This window comes from Cydia pomonella, unplaced genomic scaffold (genome assembly GCF_033807575.1).
Source record: "Cydia pomonella isolate Wapato2018A unplaced genomic scaffold, ilCydPomo1 PGA_scaffold_206, whole genome shotgun sequence".
Classification (NCBI taxonomy): domain Eukaryota; kingdom Metazoa; phylum Arthropoda; class Insecta; order Lepidoptera; family Tortricidae; genus Cydia; species Cydia pomonella.
The window spans coordinates 253,371-276,731 of record NW_026907846.1 but is presented as its reverse complement, the minus strand read 5'-3'; the positions used below and the strand labels follow the sequence as shown (position 1 = coordinate 276,731).

Genomic DNA, 23,361 nt, shown 5'->3' with positions numbered 1-23,361 from the left:
CTGGGAAGGTACCTTTTGTTTGTTATGGACATCATACTTACTAATAATAAGATTCAAGGCAGCCTACTGTGACAGACGGGTAACCACGGATTCCTACCCTGAACATGGCTCGACATGCTCTTGGCCTGTTTTTTTGTAAATTAGATTCCATTTTTTATAATAATTGTGGCATAGAATAAATGAAAAAACAAACCGTAGACATTATATTCCTCTAACCTCTACTTTTCTGACTAGTATTATCAACTAGCAATGCTGAAAGGAATTCGTTTCACAGTCAGATAATTTATATTTATTTATGTTTGTATAATAGGGTAATTCCGGGGAAGGTGGCCACAAGGGAGAAATAGAGTACCGAAACGTTTAATAGTTATCCCTAATAACTTACCTCCTATTTAATTGGTTCCTTTTTGCACGGAGGAGCTAAACTACATCCATAACATAAAAAAAAAAAACATACATTAGTGTGAAACTGTGATGTAAGATTCTTAAAATAAAAACATTTTTTGTATTGTTTGCAATAGATGATCGAGGTTTCGTTCATAATAAAGATCGAATCGAATCGAAAGAATCGCTAGATTATTTTCTGAATGTTACTTTGATATTAGTTCATTTAGTAGTTTAGTAAATAATTTAAAATTTACAAAATAATTTAGAAGTCATCATCTGTTCCCGGAAGGAAAAATGCATTTTTACGTGTTGTAATAATAATACAATTTTACCTATTTGTTACGTGCGAAAACTAATTAAAAATCCCAAACCTAAATATAAAAATACTGAACGGAGTTTCTAAGGCGTTTTAGAGAAACTATAGCCATTTATCCTGGTATTACCATACATATGCGACAATAACAATAGATAATTAATTATTTACTTTCTGACCTTACGCATAATCTAACGCATTTCAATACAGTAGCCAATTCCAAAGACTTTTAGTTAATTTTCAACCTTAAGTCTTATTACTAAGTTTGAAATTTAACTGCAATCTATATCGACTTTTATCCTTTTCCAGCGATTTGTTGGGTGTTAGTTAATAATATTAACATACAAAGGCGAATGACCACTGAAATCACTAATCAATCTACTTAAAAGTCAGCTAATGAGCTAGAAAGTAATTTAAGTTTAATTTCAGTATAAAAGCAACCGCGACTATGTTAATAGGCATTTCGAAATTTCTCTGTTGATTTTATGATAAATAAATTAGGTAAATAAAAGCAGATTATACTTTATTTTAAGAATGGATTATGTAAAATTAAAAACTGCATATGAAGAGAATATAGAACATATTAATCTCCTCGATGATAACGGTGAGTAAACTTATTTAAATTTTAAGATTATGGTAAGGTGAAGTAAGACGGAGAATGGGGCAATATATTATGTGGAATCCCCGCACTTTCTTTATTCTCTAGACGACACAAATAATGTTATTGTTACTATACCTGGACAATAAGATTTTTGTATAGAAACAAAATTCAAAGTAATAATGCCTGTCGATATATGTGCTACCTTTTTATAATAAATAGGATAGTATGCTGACAGCCATGAAATTTGAATTACTTATAGTGTTGGTAAATTTAGGGAACTAATAACAATAAAAACCTTGATACATTGATATTCATATTTAACACGTTAACCGTGCGGGCAAAATTAAAAACAAATTATTGTTAACAAAGTAAATTAGACGTCACGTCTTATTGCGAAAAAGGCGTTAAATTTTTCTGTCACCAATCCATTTTATATAGTCCATAAATATATTTTGTTTTACAGATATCGTTAACAGATGGACTCTCACAGAAACCTCGATAGGTTTAGGATTAGTACTAGCCCTGTATCTATTGGTAGTTCTAAAGATATTGCCAAACTATATGAAGAACAGAGAACCATACAGCTTAAAAAGTATTTTAACCAAATATAATGCTTTTCAAGTCCTGTCTTCGGCCTACATTGTATTTCTAGTAAGTATACACAAACGTATGGTAATTCCAACCCTGATTTATACATATAAATTAAGTCGATATAATGTGACACCGGATAAAATATTGAAAACTATGGCAGAAGAAAGCCAGTTGATGATAGAGGTATAGCAAAATTTTACAGTTTCAATATGGAAGCATAATAGGGTATCTTATGTTTTTCAGATATTAAGTTATTTTAATGTTTATACAAATTTTTTTTTATATATTGTTCCATGTTGACCCAGGGATCCATTTTGGTGACCTTATAAATTGCTCTTATTAAAAACGTTTTGTTAAAGTTGTTACGTGTTATTTTTCCTTACTTGTATTTATATACTAATTATTATCATTATTTTATTCCACAGTACGCCAGATACATAGTTAAACACGGCATCATCACTACAAGATGTCCCCAAGGAGTGGACCTGCAAGGAGTTAGTTTGTATACAAGTTATTTAACTAATTATATATGTACAAGGGCAATAGTCCTGTAGGATGCTGTAAATACTTACAAATATTAAACCTCCAGGTCATCAAAGAGATATATCCTTACTTCATCGCGAAGCATCTGGACCTCCTCGATACGGTGTTTTTCGTGCTTCGGAAGAAGGACAACCAGGTGACGTTCCTCCACCTGTACCATCATACGGCCATGGTGTCCTGGACGTGGCTGCATCTGATGTATCACCCGACTGACCACTTTGTGGTGGTGGGGCTGCTTAATAGGTAATTTTAGGTTTCACTTATTATCTAAAATAGATGTTATATTTGAAAGAAATAGTGACAAAGACCTACGGAACGTTACAGTATTAAATGATTTGAAATAGAAAAAAAAATGAAGAAGATAAGCCAGGAATGGAACCTGCGTCAGACTCATGACTCCAGCAGAATTACTTTTGCAACGTTACAAATGTAGTGCATATTTATTTTCCACCGTGTTTTCACGGAAATGTACAGTCGAGTTCATAATTATATGAGCAAATCTAAGGCTTCAAAAATAAATGAGCATAGAAAAGTACATATGTAGCTGTACAGATTAACCAATCAAAAATATTGACACATATCACCTGTCATATTAATCTGAGCAAGTCACAGAATAATATGTAAGCAACTGAAAACTGATAAATATGTGTACAAACATTACCACATAGGTGTCATTTTTCTTACATTTATTGAAGTGTCATTACGCTTTCTTTTCCGCCCCGTTTTAACGTACGTTCAAATAGGACAGCAGTCTGGTATCTGGTGGTATTCGACAACATCAAACATTCGTTATAAGTATCATATGTAATCAATGATATTATAACTCCAGATAGGTTATAGGCATTCCAGAATTGCAGCGCTTGCCTTGCACAAGTTGTCTGTCGCGCCTAGGCAAGCGAGACAATACGCATATATTTAACGGGTATAACAAAGATAAATGGTATGTGAAAATTAATAAATAAAAAGCGGCCAAGTGCGAGTCGGACTCGCGCATGAAGGGTTCCGTACCATTTAAGACGTATTAAAAAAAAATCTACTTGCTAGATCTTGTTCAACATTTTACCACTTTGGACACACATTTTACCACTTTGGAACTGTCTCTCGCGCAAACTATTCAGTTTAAAAAAAAATGATGTTAGGAACCTAAATATCATTTTTGAAGACCTATCCATAGATACCCCACACGTATGGGTTTGATGAAAAATTAATTTTTTAATTTATTGACGTATTCAAAAAAAACTATTCACTAGATCTCGTTCAAACCAATTTTCGGTGGAAGTTTGCATGGTAATGTATATCATATATTTTTTTTAGATTTTTCATTCTGTTATTTTAGAAGTTACAGGGGGGGGGACACACATTTTTTCACTTTGGAAGTGTCTCTCGCGCAAACTATTCAGTTTAGAAAAAAATGATATTAGAAACCTCAATATCATTTTTAAAGACCTATCCATAGATACCCCACACGTATGAGTTTGATGAAAAAAGATTTTTTGAGTTTCAGTTCTAAGTATGGGGAACCCCCAAAATTTATTGTTTTTTTTCTATTTTTGTGTGAACATCATAATGCGGTTCATAGAATACATCTACTTACCAAGTTTGAACAGTATAGCTTTTATAGTTTCGGAAAAAAGTGGCTGTGACAGAATCGGACAGACAGACGGACATGACGAATCTATAAGGGTTCCGTTTTTTGCCATTTGGCTACGGAACCCTAAAAACAGATTCACTCGTAGATAATAAAATAAATTTGGAAATAAGTACATATTTGTAATGCTTCTTATGAGTATAACCTATCTATAATTATATAATACTTATCATATTATGTAATTATTTCTTTGTCCAACAGTCTCGTCCACGTGATCATGTATGCGTATTATGGGATTAGTTCCATGGGCCCAGAATATCAAAAATATGTTTGGTGGAAGAAACATCTTACTAAGATTCAATTGGTAAGTGTATAAAAAAATTAAAGAAATTAAATTAAATATCATTTATTTTCAGGCAACTATGGTCCATATATAGGTACATACCTTACAGACTAACATACATACCTAAAATAATAAAAATCTTAAAATATAAATATCATTTTGACGACGCAGTTTTCGGTTGCGCCACCTGTTGTTCTGGTGCGGGATTCGGCAGATTCCCACGAAACCGCCGAATATCACACCTTTCGGCCAGAAGTCCGCGCTCGCGATGGTTTCCAGTAGCGGCCGCGGGACGCGCACCACAAACGAGCTGAAGTGCACGTAATGCCGCAATCGCAGCTGGAATACTTTCAGCTCGTAACGAACCTTCTTGCGGACATATTCCACCACATCTGCCGTGGCGGAAACATGCACGCGACCACCGTAACATTTGGGCGCCTACAGCTCTAATAATATCACATAACAATTGTTTTTAAATAAAAACTCATATATTAACTCATTTCACAGCAGGAGCGGTCGCGGAAAAATATTTCGTGAAAACACTGTACTGTTAGCTCGTTACGGTATTATTTTATTTCAAGCAACATACATAGCTGGTAAACAAACTCTGAATTGATCGACAAATATCCGTCTCGTCGAAATTGCTCCAACAAAAACTATAGGCGTTTCAATAAACGTATGTCAAATACATAGATGTAGGTACCTGTAGACGATGGTATTTTAGTAGTAGCAAAAATTAATTAGGTATGTAAGATCATCAGAAGATGAGCAAAGTCTAATGGCGATTATCATAAACGTCTGTCAAAACTAGAATGCCGTTGATCGTTTGTCAGTCCTTAATTTTAACATTTCTGTTTGTTAGAAAGAAACAAAATTAGAAGAGGTTTGTAAGAGGATGCTAAGTTTTAAGAATAAGAGGGTAAGAAATAATCGGGCCCCCGAGTTTGACAGCTGAAAATGGCGCTAGACATGGCCACATACTTAACAGTTCTAGTGCATAATTATTTTCCATCGTATTTTCTCGGAAACGTTCGTATTTGTCATGCTACTTCGGTCAACCTCAGTACTTTTTGTATCAAGACTGACTGAAATGAAATAGCAAGACATGTTCGTACGTTTACGTGAAAATACGATGGAAAATAATTATGCACTACTCGTACATCTGTACTTTGGTAATTGAATTGTCAATCATCTCATCAACTTTTTACAAGCTTTTATTTAGTTTCACCTGTCCCGTTGTCTGTCTGCCGGTCTGTAATCAAATCATGCAAGTTAAATTTGATCCACTTCCCGGTTTCCGATTGAGCTGAAATTTTGCATGCATATATAAATCGGGTGACAATGCAATATTATGGTCCCATCGAGCTGATCTGATGATGAAGACAGGTGGTAGCCATAAGAACCCTGTGATAAAACAACGCAACCTAATTGCGTTTGGGGATTTTAGAATTAGCTCGATGAGTATTAGTCGCCTGTTTAAAAAAAGTACAGTCAGCGATAAAAGCTTGTAACAAAAATGAAATTTTTTCCAAAAACTTTTGAGTTTGAGTTACCCGATATGTAGGTAAAACACTGTACAATATCGAAGCACGAATATGTCTTACTCGTATACTTCACCTTTACACATTTTTCCATAACAACACTTTGGTAGTAGTTATTAACAGATAAATAAATACTTATCTATCCTCCTAAGGCGTAGACCACATACAAAAAAAAAGGAATTTGAGATTAAAAGTGAAAGAAATTGAATTGAATTGAAAACATTTATTTCATGTAACTGTGACATATACATTCTGTTAGTAAAAAACAGTTTCAAAAGGGTTAGTACATACCTAGCTGGTAGGTTAAGTGTGTACTTAACCTACCAGCTACCACTGTATGGAGCCCATAGAGGAATGTAGTCCCGCACAGTGTAGGATTAGCGGACAATCAGACTTATCCCCTATCATTCTTAAGATGATGTTGGGACTGCCCCGCACCCGGCGCACCAGTAATATAAATAAATAATAAATAATAATAGTAAATATGGTTATTTTTTTGTGTTAAATCGAACGTAATAAGTATGCAAGTGGTTCCATTTAAAAAAGGTTTCAATCGGGTAGGACCATGGGCCTTACAAGATAATAGCAAACCGAATAAATAGGTAACTGTTTTATGTCACAAACATACTTCATAATATGTATTTTATTTCCAGGTACAATTCATTCTCGTAATTTCTCATCTGTACTACCAACAAAAGTTAACCCCCTGCCCGCTGCCTGCTTTCTTCCACTACTTCTGTGTCTTTAGCATAGGTTCTTTCTTCTTTCTATTTCTTAAATTCTACTTCAATAGTTATACAAACAAGAGAAGGAGAGAATGAAGAGATTAATATAAAAAAATACAAAAGGGAAACGTGTGATGTCTTTGATTGATTTTTACCTACTTATCTTTAAAAAAAAATAAAAAAATTGTATTTTTTTTTATTTAGCTCCTAAAAATACCCCCGCTGTATAGAAATACAGACTGAGATATTCTTCACAAACATTAGTATGTACATAGACAATAATGTATACCTACGTGTTCTGTGTTTTCTGTAAAAACTTGTAAATAAAATAAAAATAAATAATCATTTATTCTGGTAAAAAAACCCTGCTTTTACAATTTTGTTTTTTTTTTTTCTTTTTATTGGAGAAACAACAGAAGTATGCGACAGGATAATAGGTTACATTGTTAGGTACAAACAATATAGAGATGAACACTTACTTCCTTAAACGCTCTCACTAAAACATACATAAAATAAACGGACTTAACTAAACGGTATGTTAACATACAAGTTTACCAAGTGTTGTAGACCAAGCTTATGTATATTATAATTTAGGTACTAAATTCAAATGGAGAAGAAAATAAAATCAGCAAAAAGTCGAAATTAGCTACTGATAACCAATTTGCGCAATACATTATTAAGTACATTGACAGTACCGATACTAGCAATGATGACGACATACTACTGATGAACATTATGTTGGCCGTTGAGAATATTGAGTATTTGATAACGGAATTTGGGCCTAGTGACATTGAATAGGTATATCTATGGAAGTAAATTCTTTATTGTAAGTGTTACAAATACGACGTAAGGGGGCTCGCAAACCGGCGTTACTAGAGGTGGTGGGAACTGAGTAGTACGGTCGCCAAGCCGCTCCGAGGCCAGATTTAATTGACTCAGCTCGGCCTTACCCACAACCGGTATCAATGTGTTTGGACAGTTCTCCTGATCACCGTACATGCGGTAGTAAAGCGGAAAAATGGTGGAGGGGATAGTAATGACGTCACAAAGATGGCGGCCGGACCTATTCTTTTTGGCGGTGTATCTCGAAAACCACTTAACCGATTTTAATCATCGAGGTGTCAAATAATAGCTTATATTATGAAGATTATTTCCTTTTCTACAAACATTTACGTGAAACCTATAGGAAAAAAAATAATCACAAAAAACAGTTTTTTTATAAAATTATTATTTTTTATTTTGTAAAAATCTCCGTAAATATTAGCATTTCGCAAATTTTGTTTCATATAAAACATATTGCTTCATTATCAAGGAATATAATGAGCCTTAAAACATACAGATCGAGTAATAAACAATGAAGCTACACTCATTTATTTGCGCATGGGTAACGATAACTGGCTTTTACCGGTCGAAACTGTGGTGACTGTTACGATACATATTGAATGGAATTTATAGAGCATCGGTTTTAATTACTGAAATTATAATTAAAATTATAAAAACCAGACACAATAATGTTACCTTACTTCGACGTTAAACGAATAATGTTACGTTTTTCGTCTTAATCATAGGTAGGTACATATTTCTTTTTACTTAAAAATTTTATACAGGTTGAACTTTTAACCACCAGTCATACTCTGCGCAGCGACTTTATAGGTCATACTTAACAACTTTTACTATGGGACCAATTCCGAAATCGCGAAAAAAATTTTGACTGTCCCATATAAAGGTGCGACCAACTTTACCAGACCAACACTTTTCCAAACTGAGCTACAGCTGTCCGATGAAGTTAAGTACTTAGGACTAACTCTCGACAATAAACTCAATTGGAACAACCACATCAACAAACGGATAGACAAGGCGGGAGTTGTCTTCTGGCAGTGCAGAAGGATGATTGGTAAGAGGTGGGGACTCAACCCGAAAATTACCCTCTGGCTCTATAAGACGATAATCCGCCCCTTACTCTGTTACGGTGCTCTGGTTTGGTGGCCAAGAACAAACCTAGGCAACGTACGAGACAAACTACAGAGACTTCAAAGGCTCGCATGCGCGGCCACCACTGGCTGCACGAGGTCTACCCCGACTGCAGCCATGGAGGTCATGCTAAACCTTCCACCGCTGCACCTACACATACAGCAAGAGGCCTAGAGACCAAGAGTCTCTCAGCGGTAAGGTTGCGAACCCTCAAGATATGGTCTAACATCACAGGAGCTCTTCACACAAAATGCCTGGAAAAGGTGTATGACGAATTTCCAGTGCTTAGGTCAGGCACGGACCGGATTCACAAACAAGCTATCTTCGATAAAAGGTACAAAATACAGTTATATGAGGACGACAATCATGAAGGACTCAATCCCCGGGAGCTGAGAATCTTCACTGATGGGTCCAAAACAGACAGCGGATCGGGCTCTGGAACCTTCTCAGAAGACCTGAACATGTCGATCACCACTCCGCTAGGAGCCCATAACTCGGTATTCCAAGCTGAGTGCATGGGCATCATAAACGCGGCGGCTGCCATCACTGCAAGGAAGGTAGTAGGATCCTCCATCCGCATACTCTCCGACAGTAGAGCAGTCTTAATGGCTCTAAATAGCCATATAGTTACATCCAAACTTATACACGAATGCCACGAACGACTAATGGAGGTATGTCATAATAACAAGATCACCCTACAATGGATCAAGGGACACAGTGGATCCCGAGGTAACGATGCTGCGGACGAGCTTGCCAGGCAAGGATCGAATGCGGGGGCGATTGGTCCGGAACCGATTCTTCCGATACCATTTAGCAAGGTACGCTCAATGCTGCTGGCACGTACAGGGAAACTACACACAGAACACTGGCTGAACCAGACTGGATGCAGACAGGCAAAAGAAGCCATGCCTGGCATCAACGGAAAACTCACAAGGGCGCTCCTGCAACTAGGGAAGGTCCGACTGAGTATAGTAACCAGTGTCATAACAGGTCATGGACTATTTAACAAACATCTTTTCACAGCAGGTGTCACAGACAGTCCCCTGTGCCGAGGTTGCATGGAGACAGAAGAAATAGCCTCTCACGTGGTGCTGGAATGCAGCGGAGTGACTCCATACAGGGCTAAACATCTCGGATCTCCGAGAGACCTCCCCGAGGTCCTACTCAACATCAAAGGTTTGATAGGATTCCTCGAGGAGCTGGGCTGGCAGGACTAGCCCACCCCCAACATATCACGCAAAATAGGCGCAAGTCGTCGAGTTGCGGAAAAATCGCCCGAATACAATACAATACAAGGTGCGACCAGACCGCAGCTTAAAAAACGGTCACGATACGGAATCGCAGTGACGCGTCGTATGCGTACCGTTTTTGACGCATGCTCCCCACACCGCTGTTTAAAAAACAGTGACGGTACGGAATCGCAGTGACGTGCTTCACGCGAATCTTTTTTGTTCGCAAAACAGTTGCGTCTTTTACGTCACCGGTACGGTGTCTGCCATATTAAGATCTCCGTGTAATATTTTTTGCGATTTTTACGCAGTTCAATTTACGGTGCGTCAGCTTATTTTAAGCAGCGGTGTGGCGAGCATGCGTCATGGACCCGGGTACGTCCTTAAACTACGTCCAAAAGAGAGGCATGGGCATTGTGAATGTCATCTCGCTTTGTGTGGTAGGGCACAGCCAGTGGGTGTCATTCCAGATCCAAATTTTCTTGCGTGATTCGGCATTGGTCCCATAATAAAAGTTGTTCAGTATGACCTGTAAAGTCACTGCGCAGAGTATGGCTGGTGGTTAAAATTTCATCTTATACCTATATTCGACACAAGTAGTAAGTACTTACAGACCAACTATGATACACATTTTGCCTGTATAGTGATACATAGTGAATAAATTAATACCTGATTTAAAAAATAAAACAAAAATAACAAATAGCATGTTATTTAATTCAGTAATCACTAATCAGTCTTAAACAATGAACATCATACTTTTAGATTAGACAACAAAATGTATATTTATACTGTGTTTCGACTTGAAAGATTTTACTGCTTTAAAACATAAGACAAACCTACCAACCAAATGTATAAAAAAAAAAGTTTTTTTGTGATTATTATTTTCCTATAGGTTTCACGTAAATGTTTGTAAAAAGGAAATAATCTCCATAATATAAGCTATTAGTTGACACCTCGATGAATACAATCGGTTAAGTGGTTTTCGAGATACACCGCCAAAAAGAATAGGTGCGGACGCCATCTTTGTGACGTCATTACTATCCCCTCCCACCATTTTTCCGCTTTACTACCGCATGTACGGTGATCAGGAGAAAACGCCCGAACACATTGATACCGGTTGTGGGTAAGGCCGAGCTGAGTCAATTAAATCTGGCTTCGGAGCGGCTTGGGGACTACTAATAGTAAAAGTTGTTCAGTATGACCTATAAAGTCGCTGCGCAGAGTATGACTGGTGGTTAAAAGTTCACCCTGTATAATTTTTTTAAGTAAAAAGAAATATGTACCTACCTATGATTAAGACGAAAAAAGAGACTAAACGTCGAAGTAAGGTAGCATTATTGTGTCTGGTTTTTATAATTGTCATTATAATTTCAGTAATTAAAACCGATACTCTATAAATTCCATTCAATACGTATCGTAACAGTCACCACAGTTTCGACCGGTAAAAGCCAGTTATCGTTACCCATGCGCAAATAAATGAGTGTAGCTTCATTGTTTATCACTCGATCTGTATGTTTTAAGGCTCATTATATTCCTTGATAATGAAGCAATATGTTTTATATCAAACAAAATTTGCGAAATGCTAATATTTACGGAGATTTTTACAAAATAAAAAATAATAATTTTATAAAAAAACTGTTTTTTGTGATTATTTTTTTTTCCTATAGGTTTCACGTAAATGTTTGTAGAAAAGGAAATAATCTCCATAATATAAGCTATTATTTGACACCTCGATGATTAAAATCGGTTAAGTGGTTTTCGAGATACACCGCCAAAAAGAATAGGTCCGGCCGCCATCTTTGTGACGTCATTACTATCCCCTCCACCATTTTTCCGCTTTACTACCGCATGTACGGTGATCAGGAGATCTGTCCGAACACATGGATACCGGTTGTGGGTAAGGCCGAGCCGAGTCAATTAAATCGTGTTTCTAGAGGGCTTTTGAGATTTGGCGACCGTACTAGAGAACAAAGCATTAGAGCGCGAGCTGAATCGAGCTGGGCTGAGCTTTTCTTCTGCCAAACTTCAAGACAGTTTATTGGCAGAGGGAACTCCCTTAAATACAGATGGGTTAGCTTATTGCCTAGTTAATTAATAAGTAAGTACGAGTACGGTACATCTTATAGCTTATTGTGTTATTGTGATTGTAATGCTAGCGGTGCGCCAAAAAACGCTACAAATTGTGTTAAAAACATCAAAATGGGTATGATTGATCTTTAGGCTATTTGAATCAATTTGAACCGTAGAACTAAAAAAATGGAGCGGAGTTGTGATGTCATCTTTTTTTTTATTCAGACACCTATCGTGTGACACTTCGGGTCGCTGCGTCACAGGGCACAGCAGTAAGTAAGTAAGTATGTAGATATTTTCATTTACACAAAATTATATCCTGATTTCAATCAAAACCAGTTCAAAACCATAATCTCTTCTCCTTGTCCTTTTCCCATTATTTGGGGTCGGCTCTCTAAGTTATATTTCGCCAGGCTTCTCGGTCCTGGATCATGTCAGGTAGGATTTGGGTTTCTTCCATATCCCTCTTCACTGTTGTCAGCCATGTTAGTCGGGGTCTTCTTCGTCGCAATTGTCTGGGGAACATATCCAGCACCTTGCGTGTCATGTCATCATGTGTTTGGGCTCTCGGCGCATGACTTGCCCAAACCATCGAAGTCGCCCTTCGGTTATTTTTTCGGGTAAATGTTTAACTTCAAAACTACCATGGATGCGGTCTAGTAAAGTGACACCAGTTAGTTAGTTCAAAACCAAAATAATAAATTTAAATCGGGCTTCAGGTCGTAAATAAATGCCAAATGCGTCAAGAACTGAATTGGAGTTAGACCAAAGGTTAGTGCAAGTGTTATTTATACGTCATAGTTTCATAGAAGTTTGACTTGCTACCAAAATCGTTGCAGACTTGTCTTGGTCTGTCTCTAGTACTGGAGCAGCAGCTCTGTGATGTTGTGATGTGACCAAGAGTTTTAGTCTTAGTATGCCCTAGTGGGCATGAATATCAATACTAAGTACTAACTTACATTGTGACATCAAAATGATATCATTCGGTTTCTCGCTCGCGTCTATACATATACAGACAAGTAAGAGAGAAATGCACGCGCGACCGGCGCGACTGACATTATTTAGACATAATTTTGATGTCACAATGTAAGTACCTCTTGTAGTTGAAGTGATCAGCAAAACGTCAAAATATATAATATAATGCATCGTAAGTTCGTACGGTACCCAGCTACTAGAAAATTATATGACGATGGCAATTTGCAGTTTGTAATTGGGCCGGCAGTTTAAGGCGTAAGGCTGACTAGAGACGAAAAACCTTCAAGTATTTTGTGATGATTTTATTTATAAAAAAAAAAGTATGATAAGAAAATAGTAATATATTCGTTTAGTAACAAGCTTACTAGCTTTGATATATATTTGGGCGATTCTCCGAGATGACGTTGGGTACGTAACTTCGGTGCTGATTTTTTCTTTTACTTTTTTGATATGAATTTATTTCCTAAAATCTAGCCTTAATATAAAAAAAAAAATGGTAGTGGAGGCCTCTATTAGAACCATATAGATTTAAGATATTTGAAATTTAAAAAACACCGAGATCATGTGCCGGCACTGAATTAAAAAATGCTTTTACATTATCACGTTTAATTTGTTTATCTAAATTTATTTACAATTTATTAATATCATTTTTTTATATTATTAAAATAATAAATAAATGTTTAATAGTGTCCCAGAGAGATTAAAGGCTAAAGATAACGCCTGATTTTATTCCGATTTTTCGATCAGTAAATCCAATTTTTTTGCCCCGGACACGTAAAAATTGCCCTCGGGAGAAATGCCCATTTTACCTTGCTGCATGCTTTTAATAAACCACATAATGTCATTTACTGCGAACTATATCTCATGAAATTATTATATTGTCTTCTATTACCGCGATAGATATGATGGTCCATATGGCAGTTTATTTGTAAAATGTTTGTGAACATGTTTTGGAAGTTAAGCATATTAATTGTGGCTTTCCATCAGAGAAGGTCCTTATGAAAATGCACAATTTATTTAGGAAAGTAACCTTTAAGTAATAAAAATACGTTAAAAACATGTCTTCAAACGTTTTTTAAACAAAGCCCAGCCAGAAGAAATATGAATGTCATCAAAGATCATTATTACTGACCGAGCGTTAGCAAAAGTATCCGTTTTTTTGTCCATTCAGTATTTGGATTTTTTCAAAATGGCGGTGCCATACAACTATTCAGTTTTATTCTATTTTTTAATTTAGTTTATTTTATTCCTTAAATTAACACTTACAGTCACATACATTGATTGAGCTTCGCATCGTTATTGGCTCTAGGTATCGGCTACTATCTGCCAAAAAACTAGCTTCAGTGCATTATATTGTATTTATTTGTAAAAAAAATGGGTATACATAAAGGATCTTATTCTATAGACAGTTTGTTCATTTTCAGCCCATTCCAGACAAACAAATTAAATTCGTTACGAAATGGCAAAGTGTTCCGAGTTATTGTAATACATTTTTCTAAAAAACACCTAAATAGTTTTGATTTAAATTGCGGTAAGTCCAATTCCTTCAGTTATGTTATACTGGCGAGGTCTACATTTTAGAGAGCCACTAGTTATAGTATATTTATTTAGATTCATACTTTTATTCAGTTTTTAAGCTATTCTCACGAGGTTTCAGGTCACAGAGCTACTAGTACAGTTTTTCTGATAAATAACGAATGGCCAAATATGCGTTCAAAACGCCCAGCATGCGCCAGCCTTACAAGCACAGGCTTTCGATCTTCGCACGTAAGAAAACAGTCGCTGTCCATCGGCCGCGAGGGCCGGGTGTCATTCGAAACCGAACTTTGTATTCGAAATTCGAAACTGGGAGTTCGAGTCGCGAGTGTTTTGTTTTCAGTGCTTCGAAGTGTTTGTTTTCGAGAAGGAGGCAAAGGTTGGTTTTGAAAGGGTGAAGGTATTTTTTATTATTTAGGAATTTTCTTTTATAATTATTTTTCACTAAGAATTTTATTAGGAATTCTATACCTATTGGTATAACGTGGTTTTTACCATAATATAAGGTAAAAATTTAAAATTAATTATAAAGTACAAATATAAGATAAAGGCAAATAGGGTAAATAACATACAAGCTTCTACCTGCGCCTTTGTCTACGTGGAATGATGATGATGATTGACAAAAACTACCCTATGTTCTTCCCTAGGTCTCAATCAATCTTCATACCAAATTTCATCAAAATCGGTCAAGCGGTGTAAGCATGGAGAGGTAACAGATAGAAAAACAGTTACTTTCGCATTTTTTAGTACCTTGTAGATTTTTGCCAATTTTACTTCTATAAAATTGTTGTTTACCATAATTTTAAATAAAAACTCAAATCTGCCGTCTTAATGGTAGGCCTGCGAAAATCCAAACATACTAAGGCGATCATGATATTTATGTGGGTACTTTCCTAGCATGGGCTATTGGCTACTATAGTTAGTTTTTTTTTTGCATTAGAAAAAAGGTAAACAATGTTGACGTGTCTTTTTATTGAAGATTATTGAAAAACGTTTGTAAAATAGTAGTATCATGAAAACAGAAGTTTTTTCTAATTAAAAAAAAACGAACTATAACTAGGTACTTGTTTATTTCTCTAGTTTTTCTATAAATCCCTTCCAAAATAGTGACGCAATGGTACCCAGCAGAAGCGAAATAAAAATGAGATTATTTACTGATGCAGAAACAATATTTTGATTTGTATTTATATGCAGTTTATGGAATGTATAAACAATTAAGGTATATTTTAAAGTAATTTGAGATATTTTTTAAAGTAGTATTATTATGTAACTTTACTTTTGAGTGGCATTAACGTGAGATACTTAATTCGGTTATTTTCTGTTCGTCAGTTTTTTTTTTGTCTTTTAATAATTTATATAAGAATTCAAGTCTTGGAGACTCTTACGTCTGTAAAGATAATTTTGATGATCGTTTTTAGGGTTCCGTAGCCAAATGGCAAAAAACGGAACCCTTATAGATTCGTCATGTCCGTCTGTCTGTCCGATTCTGTCACAGCCACTTTTTTCCGAAACTATAAGAGCTGTACTGTTCAAACTTAGTAAGTGGATGTATTCTATGAACCGCATTAAGATTTTCACACAAAAATAGAAAAAAAAACAATAAATTTTGGGGGTTCCCCATACTTAGAACTGAAACTCAAAAAATCTTTTTTCATCAAACCCATACGTGTGGGGTATCTATGGATAGGTCTTCAAAAATGATATTAAGGTTTCTAATATCATTTTTTTCTAAACTGAATAGTTTGCGCGAGAGAACCTCCCAAAGTAAAAAAAAGTGTGTCCCCCCCCCCTGTAACTTCTAAAATAACAGAATGAAAAATCTAAAAAAAATATATGATATACATTACGATGCAAACTTCTAACGAAAATTGTTTTGAACGAGATCTAGTAAGTAGTTTTTTTTAAATACGTCATGAAATTAAAAAAAAATTTTTTTTTTCAACATACCCATACATGTGGGGTATCTATGGATAGGTCTTCAAAAATGATATTAAGGTTTCTAATATCATTTTTTTCTAAACTGAATAGTTTGCGCGAGAGAACCTCCCAAAGTAAAAAAAAGTGTGTCCCCCCCCCCCTGTAACTTCTAAAATAACAGAATGAAAAATCTAAAAAAAATATATGATATACATTACGATGCAAACTTCTAACGAAAATTGTTTTGAACGAGATCTAGTGAGTAGTTTTTTTAATACGTCATAAAATTAAAAAAAAAAAAATTTTTGTCAAACCCATACGTGTGGGGTATCTATGGATAGGTCTTCAAAAATGATATTTAGGTTCCTAATATAATTTTTTTCTAAAGTGAATAGTTTGCGCGAGAGACACTACCAAAGTGGTAAAATGTGTGTCCAAAGTGGTAAAATGTTGAACGAGATCTAGTAGTTTAAGTAGTTTTTTTTAATACGTCATAAAGGAACCCTTCATGGGCGAGTCCGACTCGCACTTGGCCGCTTTTTTTGATTATATTTTATCTCTAATACTTAGTGCTCATTTAGACGGCGCGCGAACTTGCATACGATTTTAGTTACTTTGCGGACTATTGAGGTTACATCCAATTCAGCCGACCGATCAAATACCGCAATGTAATGAAATTTATGAAATTCGCATGCTAGTTCTCGCACTGTTTACCTAAACCCTTAATATTATTATATTATTGTAATAGACGCAAGGGCTCGCATGATTTGGTACCTATGATACCCACAAAGTGGCACAGTATCGTTGAAGGTACTCCGACAGGTTTTTATATGAGTTGAGAGTGAAATTTGTGGTTGGACTCGAATGTGGTTAATAAATTGTTCTATAAAAAAGATGCCGTTATTTTTACAAGCTTTTATTTAACTTGCCCTGTTAGTATGTATGGGACAAATCTTGCAAGTTAAATTTGACCCACTTCGCGGTTTCCGATGAAGCTGTAAATTTGCATACATATGTAAGTCGGGTGACAACGCCATATTATGGTACCATCAAGCTGATCTGATAGCCATAGGAACTCTGTGATAAAACAATGCAACCTAATTGTGTTTGGGGTTTTTAGAATGGTCTCGATGAGCATTAGTTGTCTGTGGTAAAAAAGTACAGTCAGCGATAACAGCTTGTACCTTAAATGATTTTATTGTCAAAAACTTATTTATTGCTATAATCACTGAATTAAAAAAGGCGTTCATATAAATACATATGACAGCGTGTTTTCTATAAACGCGAAATTCCGATTTACGAAAACAGTAAAAATGTTTCTGAATGTCATGCAATTTTTTTTTTTAAATATAATTACAAAAAAGCTACACACACTTGCCATAATGCCCTTTCGTATATTATTACTTAGAACAGTAATAACTGGTTGATAATGTAATTATTATTATACGTTGATTTTGTTAAATTGTGATTTAATCTAACCTGTAATTGATATAATGCTTATTTTATAATAAAAAAAATAGTATAAAGACATAGTATAATGACTTTTGTTATATTATATTTTAATATAACATAATAATTTATACAATCATAAACATTTGTTTTTATGTATGTTATACAATATATACGGGGTCGTAGTTCACCTAACCTAACCCAATTTTCCGAGCCTTTTATTTCTATTGACACCTACATTAAATATATAATGTCATTAAAAGTAAAGCAACTTTATTTTGTTTTTAAACATCAAAAAAGGCACGTCTTGGCATTCAACCATCAAACAGTAGTTGTTTCGTAATTTGTTTTTAGCGAATAAAACAAATTGACTTCCATTTATATTCATTAAAAGATTAGTAAGTATTCGAATTCTATGTTTTTGTTACAAATGCTGTGTATATTTATTGTGTTAAGTATATTTTTTTGGATATTGGTAGCATCTAGTTTTTTTTTTAGTTCTAGTTCTAGGTTTAGTTCTAGTCTTATAATTAGTTTTAGTTTTACCAGGCTTCACTGAAAACCAGCGTCCCGTAGTGTGTCGTAAGACTAACTTCGGGACATCAAGCTGAGTGAAGACCTTTTAGCACAATTTTCTGTGAGTACAATTAAATATTAATCTAAATTTTGTAACTTTTTGTGCTAATAAATATTTCTTATTCTTATTCTTATTCATTTTTATCATTGCAAGTTTTAAAAATAGCACTATACAAATCTCGGCGAAAAACAGGGTTGCCGGCTGCATATCCCTTTCCTATGTCTATATCTACGAGTACTTGGCCTGCAACCCTTTGTTTCCCGGCCTCTGTGTATCACCATTCTTTTCGTCTCTTCACACGCGTCATTCACAGTGTTGACTCAAATCGGGTCATAGGGGTAACATTGAACACCGTCGCGCCTGAGCGGGCTCTTTCATCAGGGAAGTGCAACGCACGACCTCGGATGTTTCACGGATGCCGTTGCAACAGCACGCGTTACTTGTTTGATATGTTGCTTAATGGGAGCAAAGGGCTAGTAGGTAAGGCTGTAACAAAGATACGGTGCTCGCTACACGAGAGATATAATCTACGTATTCCTGAGGTAAAAAAATAAAACCGTACATTTATCGGAACGTACTATAGAGGGAAGAATAGCTACCGAAATAATGGTACTTTTTCTTCGAATTTCCATTTCCGGAGAAAACGTTGTCCACTAACTAAATCTTAACAAATCACTTTGATTTTTATGTCGATCGCTCCAACATAATATATTCTAGGTTTATATCCGCAGGGCAGCTTGTGGCGAGCTGTTGGGGAGTAACGACCCCACGGACCCGAGTACTCCCGAGAGTCGGTCAGGGTCTCCGTCTCCGGCGTGTCTTCGTCGATCGGAGTGGACCCCAAAGGGACCCTCAACTCTGGCTTGCCTTCATTGGCCGGCCAGAGAGGATTCGTTAGAGCTAAATGCTCCAGGGGTCGAATATTTGTAGAATTGTTTTTTAAGGATTCGCAAAAAAAAAGTTTTGCATATTTTAAAAAAAAGGAAAACGTATAAACCTAGTTATTTATTGTGTCAATAACATACTAAATCTTGGAGAATGGAAAATATTTAGAAGTGGAAAAACATTGTCTTGTATCGAAAGGAACTAGCTCATCTTAAGCGCTCTTAATCGGTCTCGGTCCTTTAGTTCCGTAGTCGGTACGTCGTCGGTACCTAGTAACAAATCGGTCGGGAGCGAATGTAGATAACGGCAGCCACGACCGGATTGATTTAGTTAGCTCCTCCCTTGTCTTCAGATCTCGAGATTTGCTCCTGTACCCCTAGTGTACATTTATTAGACAGCGAAACGTGACGTCCGCATTTGCGTTAAGTCTCATTTTGTATGCAATTTAGAATCAGCGTGCCAAGCGGGACGTTTTAGAAACTCAAAATCCCATACAAAATGAGAGTTAACGCAAACGCGTACGTCACGTTTCGCTGTCGAATAAATTTACACTAGGGGTACTGAACTAAAGGAATTAAGAGTGAACGAGTTCCTTTGACCGATTGACCGAGATCGGAGCGGTCTTTTTAAAGACCGAGCGGGCACAACTCTAATAAAAAGTAACGCCGCATTGATGCAATCGGATTTCTCACGTGTACCTTACACATGGATATAACAATTATACCTAATACCTAATATAGGTAATATACGTAGTATGTATTGTTTTTAGCTGCACCATAATAAATAGCAATCAGGTAGTAAAATAGTATCACATCAAAAACATAACTGTGAAATGAAAGCCAAGTTCAGTATTATAAGAATAGGTACGCGTCGTTGTTGACTTCGCTGGAAAAAGAATTGAGATCTATATGGATGCCAAGTTCTAGTTCTTTTGGGATGTACCTAATTACACTGTACAATTTCAGTTTTATTTCAAGTCTCTCCGATCTATATTTCGTACATGGTGCCGAAGCCCGGGCATGGACCGGGATTGCTACTGGATCCACATCGGATCTCCCAAATCAAATAAAAAATATTGATTGAGCGCTTGTACGATCTTGTCATATAAAGCATAATATATGCTACCTCCCTTCATACCTTATAAAATACTCTCGGAAAATACTAAACTACTATACTAAAGTTAATAAAGAAAAAGAAAGAAGTGAAAGAAAGTAAGTTACTAGAAGGAAATTTATAATGTATATACACCGTGTTATTTTTGATGTCCGCTAATTTCAAGGGTGCATTCCTGAGCTTAAATCAAGTAATTTTCTCAAAGACACCGGTATTCTAATTAACTCCATTTCCGAGATAATCAATAATTAATTTTTAGTTATTGATTATCTCGGAAATGGAGTTAATTCAGTCATTAGTTCAGTACGAGTTAATATATTTGCTACTAAACGTAAGTACAATCTCGGACGATGGATGTTTGAAATGTCTTTGTTATGTCACAGTTTTCTCTTGTTTGGTTGTGTTAAATGTAAAGCCCGTGTTACAAATTACAATAACGCTATATGCAGCATTTAATTACTTTTTATAAAAAAATCAAAAATGAAAAAACTATAAAATTTTTTTTTTAAATTTCCCTTGCTATTTAGTTTCCTTATACGTACTTACCCATACCCCGAAGTTAACGGAATTCAATAAAAACACGGTGTATAGTAGTGAGAGTACTTTAAAGACATTATAAAAAATATTTGTTTATAATGTAAGACGAGAATATCTTGCTCAGCACAGGGAGCATTGGAAAGCTAGAGGGGAGGCCTTTGCCCAGCAGTGGGACACACAAATAGGCTAATAAAAAAAAAATGTAAGACGAGTAGGTAGGCATAATGTGCTCGTAATTCGTAATGCGACTCTCGTATTCAATTGATCGAGTCGGTGGCACCAAATTATCTATCTGGGAAATTTAATAGTTCTCTGCTGAATCCCTTAATTGACAAAATTTTAAATTCAATTTTATTGGTTATCTACATTAACATATACATTGTTTACGGAAATATCATTCTTGCCTTCAACTTAATGTGGATGCATCAGAATAACGGAAGTAATTGCATATTATATTATAATCTTTTTCCTCGATAAGTAAATTAACCGAGATATATTGATCTACCTGCTTCGTTTCTTCCCGTGTCTATTTCTTTCTTAATTATATTGGAATAAATACTTATGTTCAATGTGCGCACGTACGACACGAAATATTTTTTTTACAATTTATCCACTCTTTTATAATTGATTTTTATATACTTATACTAAATACTAACATTAATAAATATAAAACAAAGTAAGAAGAGTTGTAGGCCGCCCGTACTTTAAGCGGGGACCTATAATTTTAAAAATAGAAAACTCTTTTGGATAAACGTGCATGTAACAGCTCTGGAATTGCAGGCGTTCATAGGTTACGGCGACAGCTTACCATCAGGCGGGCCGGATGATTGTTACGAGCACGTGGTATAAAAAAATATTAAAAAAATTAAAAAAACTTTTTTAATTTATAAGTAATATTAATAGAGATGATGGCTGCTGTGCACATGGGACATGAACAGAGTCACAGGCTGGACATAGTAATATAATATTTAATTTATGCCTTACTTATACTTTACAAGTATCATCTATTAAGGAAAAGTCAGTATGATTTCTGCAACTACTCATATGTGCGGTTTCGAACGGAAGTAGGTATACACTTAGAAAACGAGGTAGTATTACGGGAAACCCACGTTTTGACGTAATCTAATCTCTAGTTAACGATGGATAATGACTCGTCAATGTATAACTGCATAAAGGTATAATCCAGGGATACACTAGGGGACGAATGTCCTGCGACACGTGTCGCCAGCGACGTCGGGTGAAGTGGCGCGACGTTGCCGGTCTTCGCCCGACATGTCTGGCAACATCGCGCGACAGATGATTTAGATTTAGATATTTATTCTCATAATATAAAATTACAGTATAAATTATGCTAAACTAATCTACATGAATTTAGTATGGTCGTCATTAATATTCACATAATATTAATTAATAAATTAATGGTTACTATTCAAACATTAAAAAAACCGGGCAAGTGCGAGTCGGACTCGCGCACGAAGGGTTCCGTACCATTTATGACGTATTAAAAAAACTACTTACTAGATCTCATTCAAACCAATTTTCGGTGGAAGTTTGCATGGCAATATATATCATATATTTTTTTTAGATTTTTCATTCTGTTATTTTAGAAGTTACGGGGGGGGGGACACACATGTTACCACTTTGAAAGTGTCTCTCGCGCAAACTATTCAGTTTAGAAAAAAATGATATTAAAAACCTCAATATCATTTTTAAAGACCTATCCATAGATACCTCACACGTATGGGTTTGATGAAAAAAGATTTTTCGAGTTTCAGTTCTAAGTATGGGGAACCCTCAAAATTTATAGTTTTTTTTCTATGTTTGTGTAAAAATCCAAATTCGGTTCATAGAATACATCTACTTACCAAGTTTGAACAGTATAGCTCTTATAGTTTCGGAAAAAAGTGGCGGTGACATAATCGGACAGACAGACGGACATGACGAATCTATAAGGGTTCCGTTTTTTGCCATTTGGCTACGGAACCCTAAAAAAACAGTCTTATGTCAACAATTTTATAATTCATGTCAAAACAAAGTCTGGGAATAAAATAACTAAGTACTAGTATATCCTGATGATAGTCATGTTCTAAAAAACAAACTAGGTACAAATTACACTAAACTATTTATTAAACTAGGTACTTACATGATTTAGATTTACCTATTGCTTTGATAATATTAAATTACAATATAAATTATTTTAAGCTTATCTGCATGCATTTATTTTATGAGCATTAACTAATTACACAACAATACAACAACTCAAATACCAATGTTGCCAATATTTGTCATAAGTCAGTATGTCAGGCGAAGTTTCGCGAAGTCGCATGACTTCGCTTGAAGTCGCTATTCGCGCGATGTCGCCGACACATGTCGCGGGATATTTGTCCCCTGGCTTAAACAAAACAAAAATATGAAAAGAAAATGATTTCATTTATATACAGATTGGTCCCGCTTTTTTCAAAACTCAGTT

The 23,361-nt window shown here is 35.5% G+C and overlaps 2 protein-coding genes across 2 annotated transcripts in view; both read left to right on the top strand.

Annotated features, from left to right (window-relative positions):
* The first annotated feature begins 300 nt into the window (after positions 1-300).
* On the top strand, positions 301-6,751 carry LOC133533823 (elongation of very long chain fatty acids protein 7-like). The gene is made up of 6 exons (XM_061872878.1): positions 301-1,304; positions 1,765-1,952; positions 2,318-2,386; positions 2,482-2,678; positions 4,285-4,387; positions 6,561-6,751. The coding sequence occupies exons 1-6, from the start codon at positions 1,235-1,237 to the stop codon at positions 6,726-6,728; spliced, it is 795 nt and encodes a 264-aa protein (XP_061728862.1). The 5' UTR covers positions 301-1,234; the 3' UTR covers positions 6,729-6,751.
* Positions 6,752-14,559: 7,808 nt separating this feature from the next.
* Positions 14,560-23,361, top strand: part of LOC133533821 (elongation of very long chain fatty acids protein 7-like) — a 58,333-nt gene continuing 49,531 nt past the window's right edge. The window contains exon 1 of the mRNA XM_061872876.1: positions 14,560-14,792. Coding sequence (XP_061728860.1) covers positions 14,575-14,792 — 218 coding nt within the window. The 5' untranslated portion in view covers positions 14,560-14,574. The remainder of the gene's footprint in view (positions 14,793-23,361) is intronic.

What these genes read in the sequence shown, in the direction of transcription:
- LOC133533823 (XM_061872878.1), top strand. Translation starts at nt 1,235, where the DNA reads ATGGATTATGTAAAATTAAAAACTGCATATGAAGAGAATATAGAACAT. An exon ending in AAGGAGTGGACCTGCAAGGA is followed by an intron (nt 2,387 to 2,481) that starts GTTAGTTTGTAT and finishes TTAAACCTCCAG; the next exon opens with GTCATCAAAGAGATATATCC. An exon ending in GTGGTGGGGCTGCTTAATAG is followed by an intron (nt 2,679 to 4,284) that starts GTAATTTTAGGT and finishes TTTGTCCAACAG; the next exon opens with TCTCGTCCACGTGATCATGT.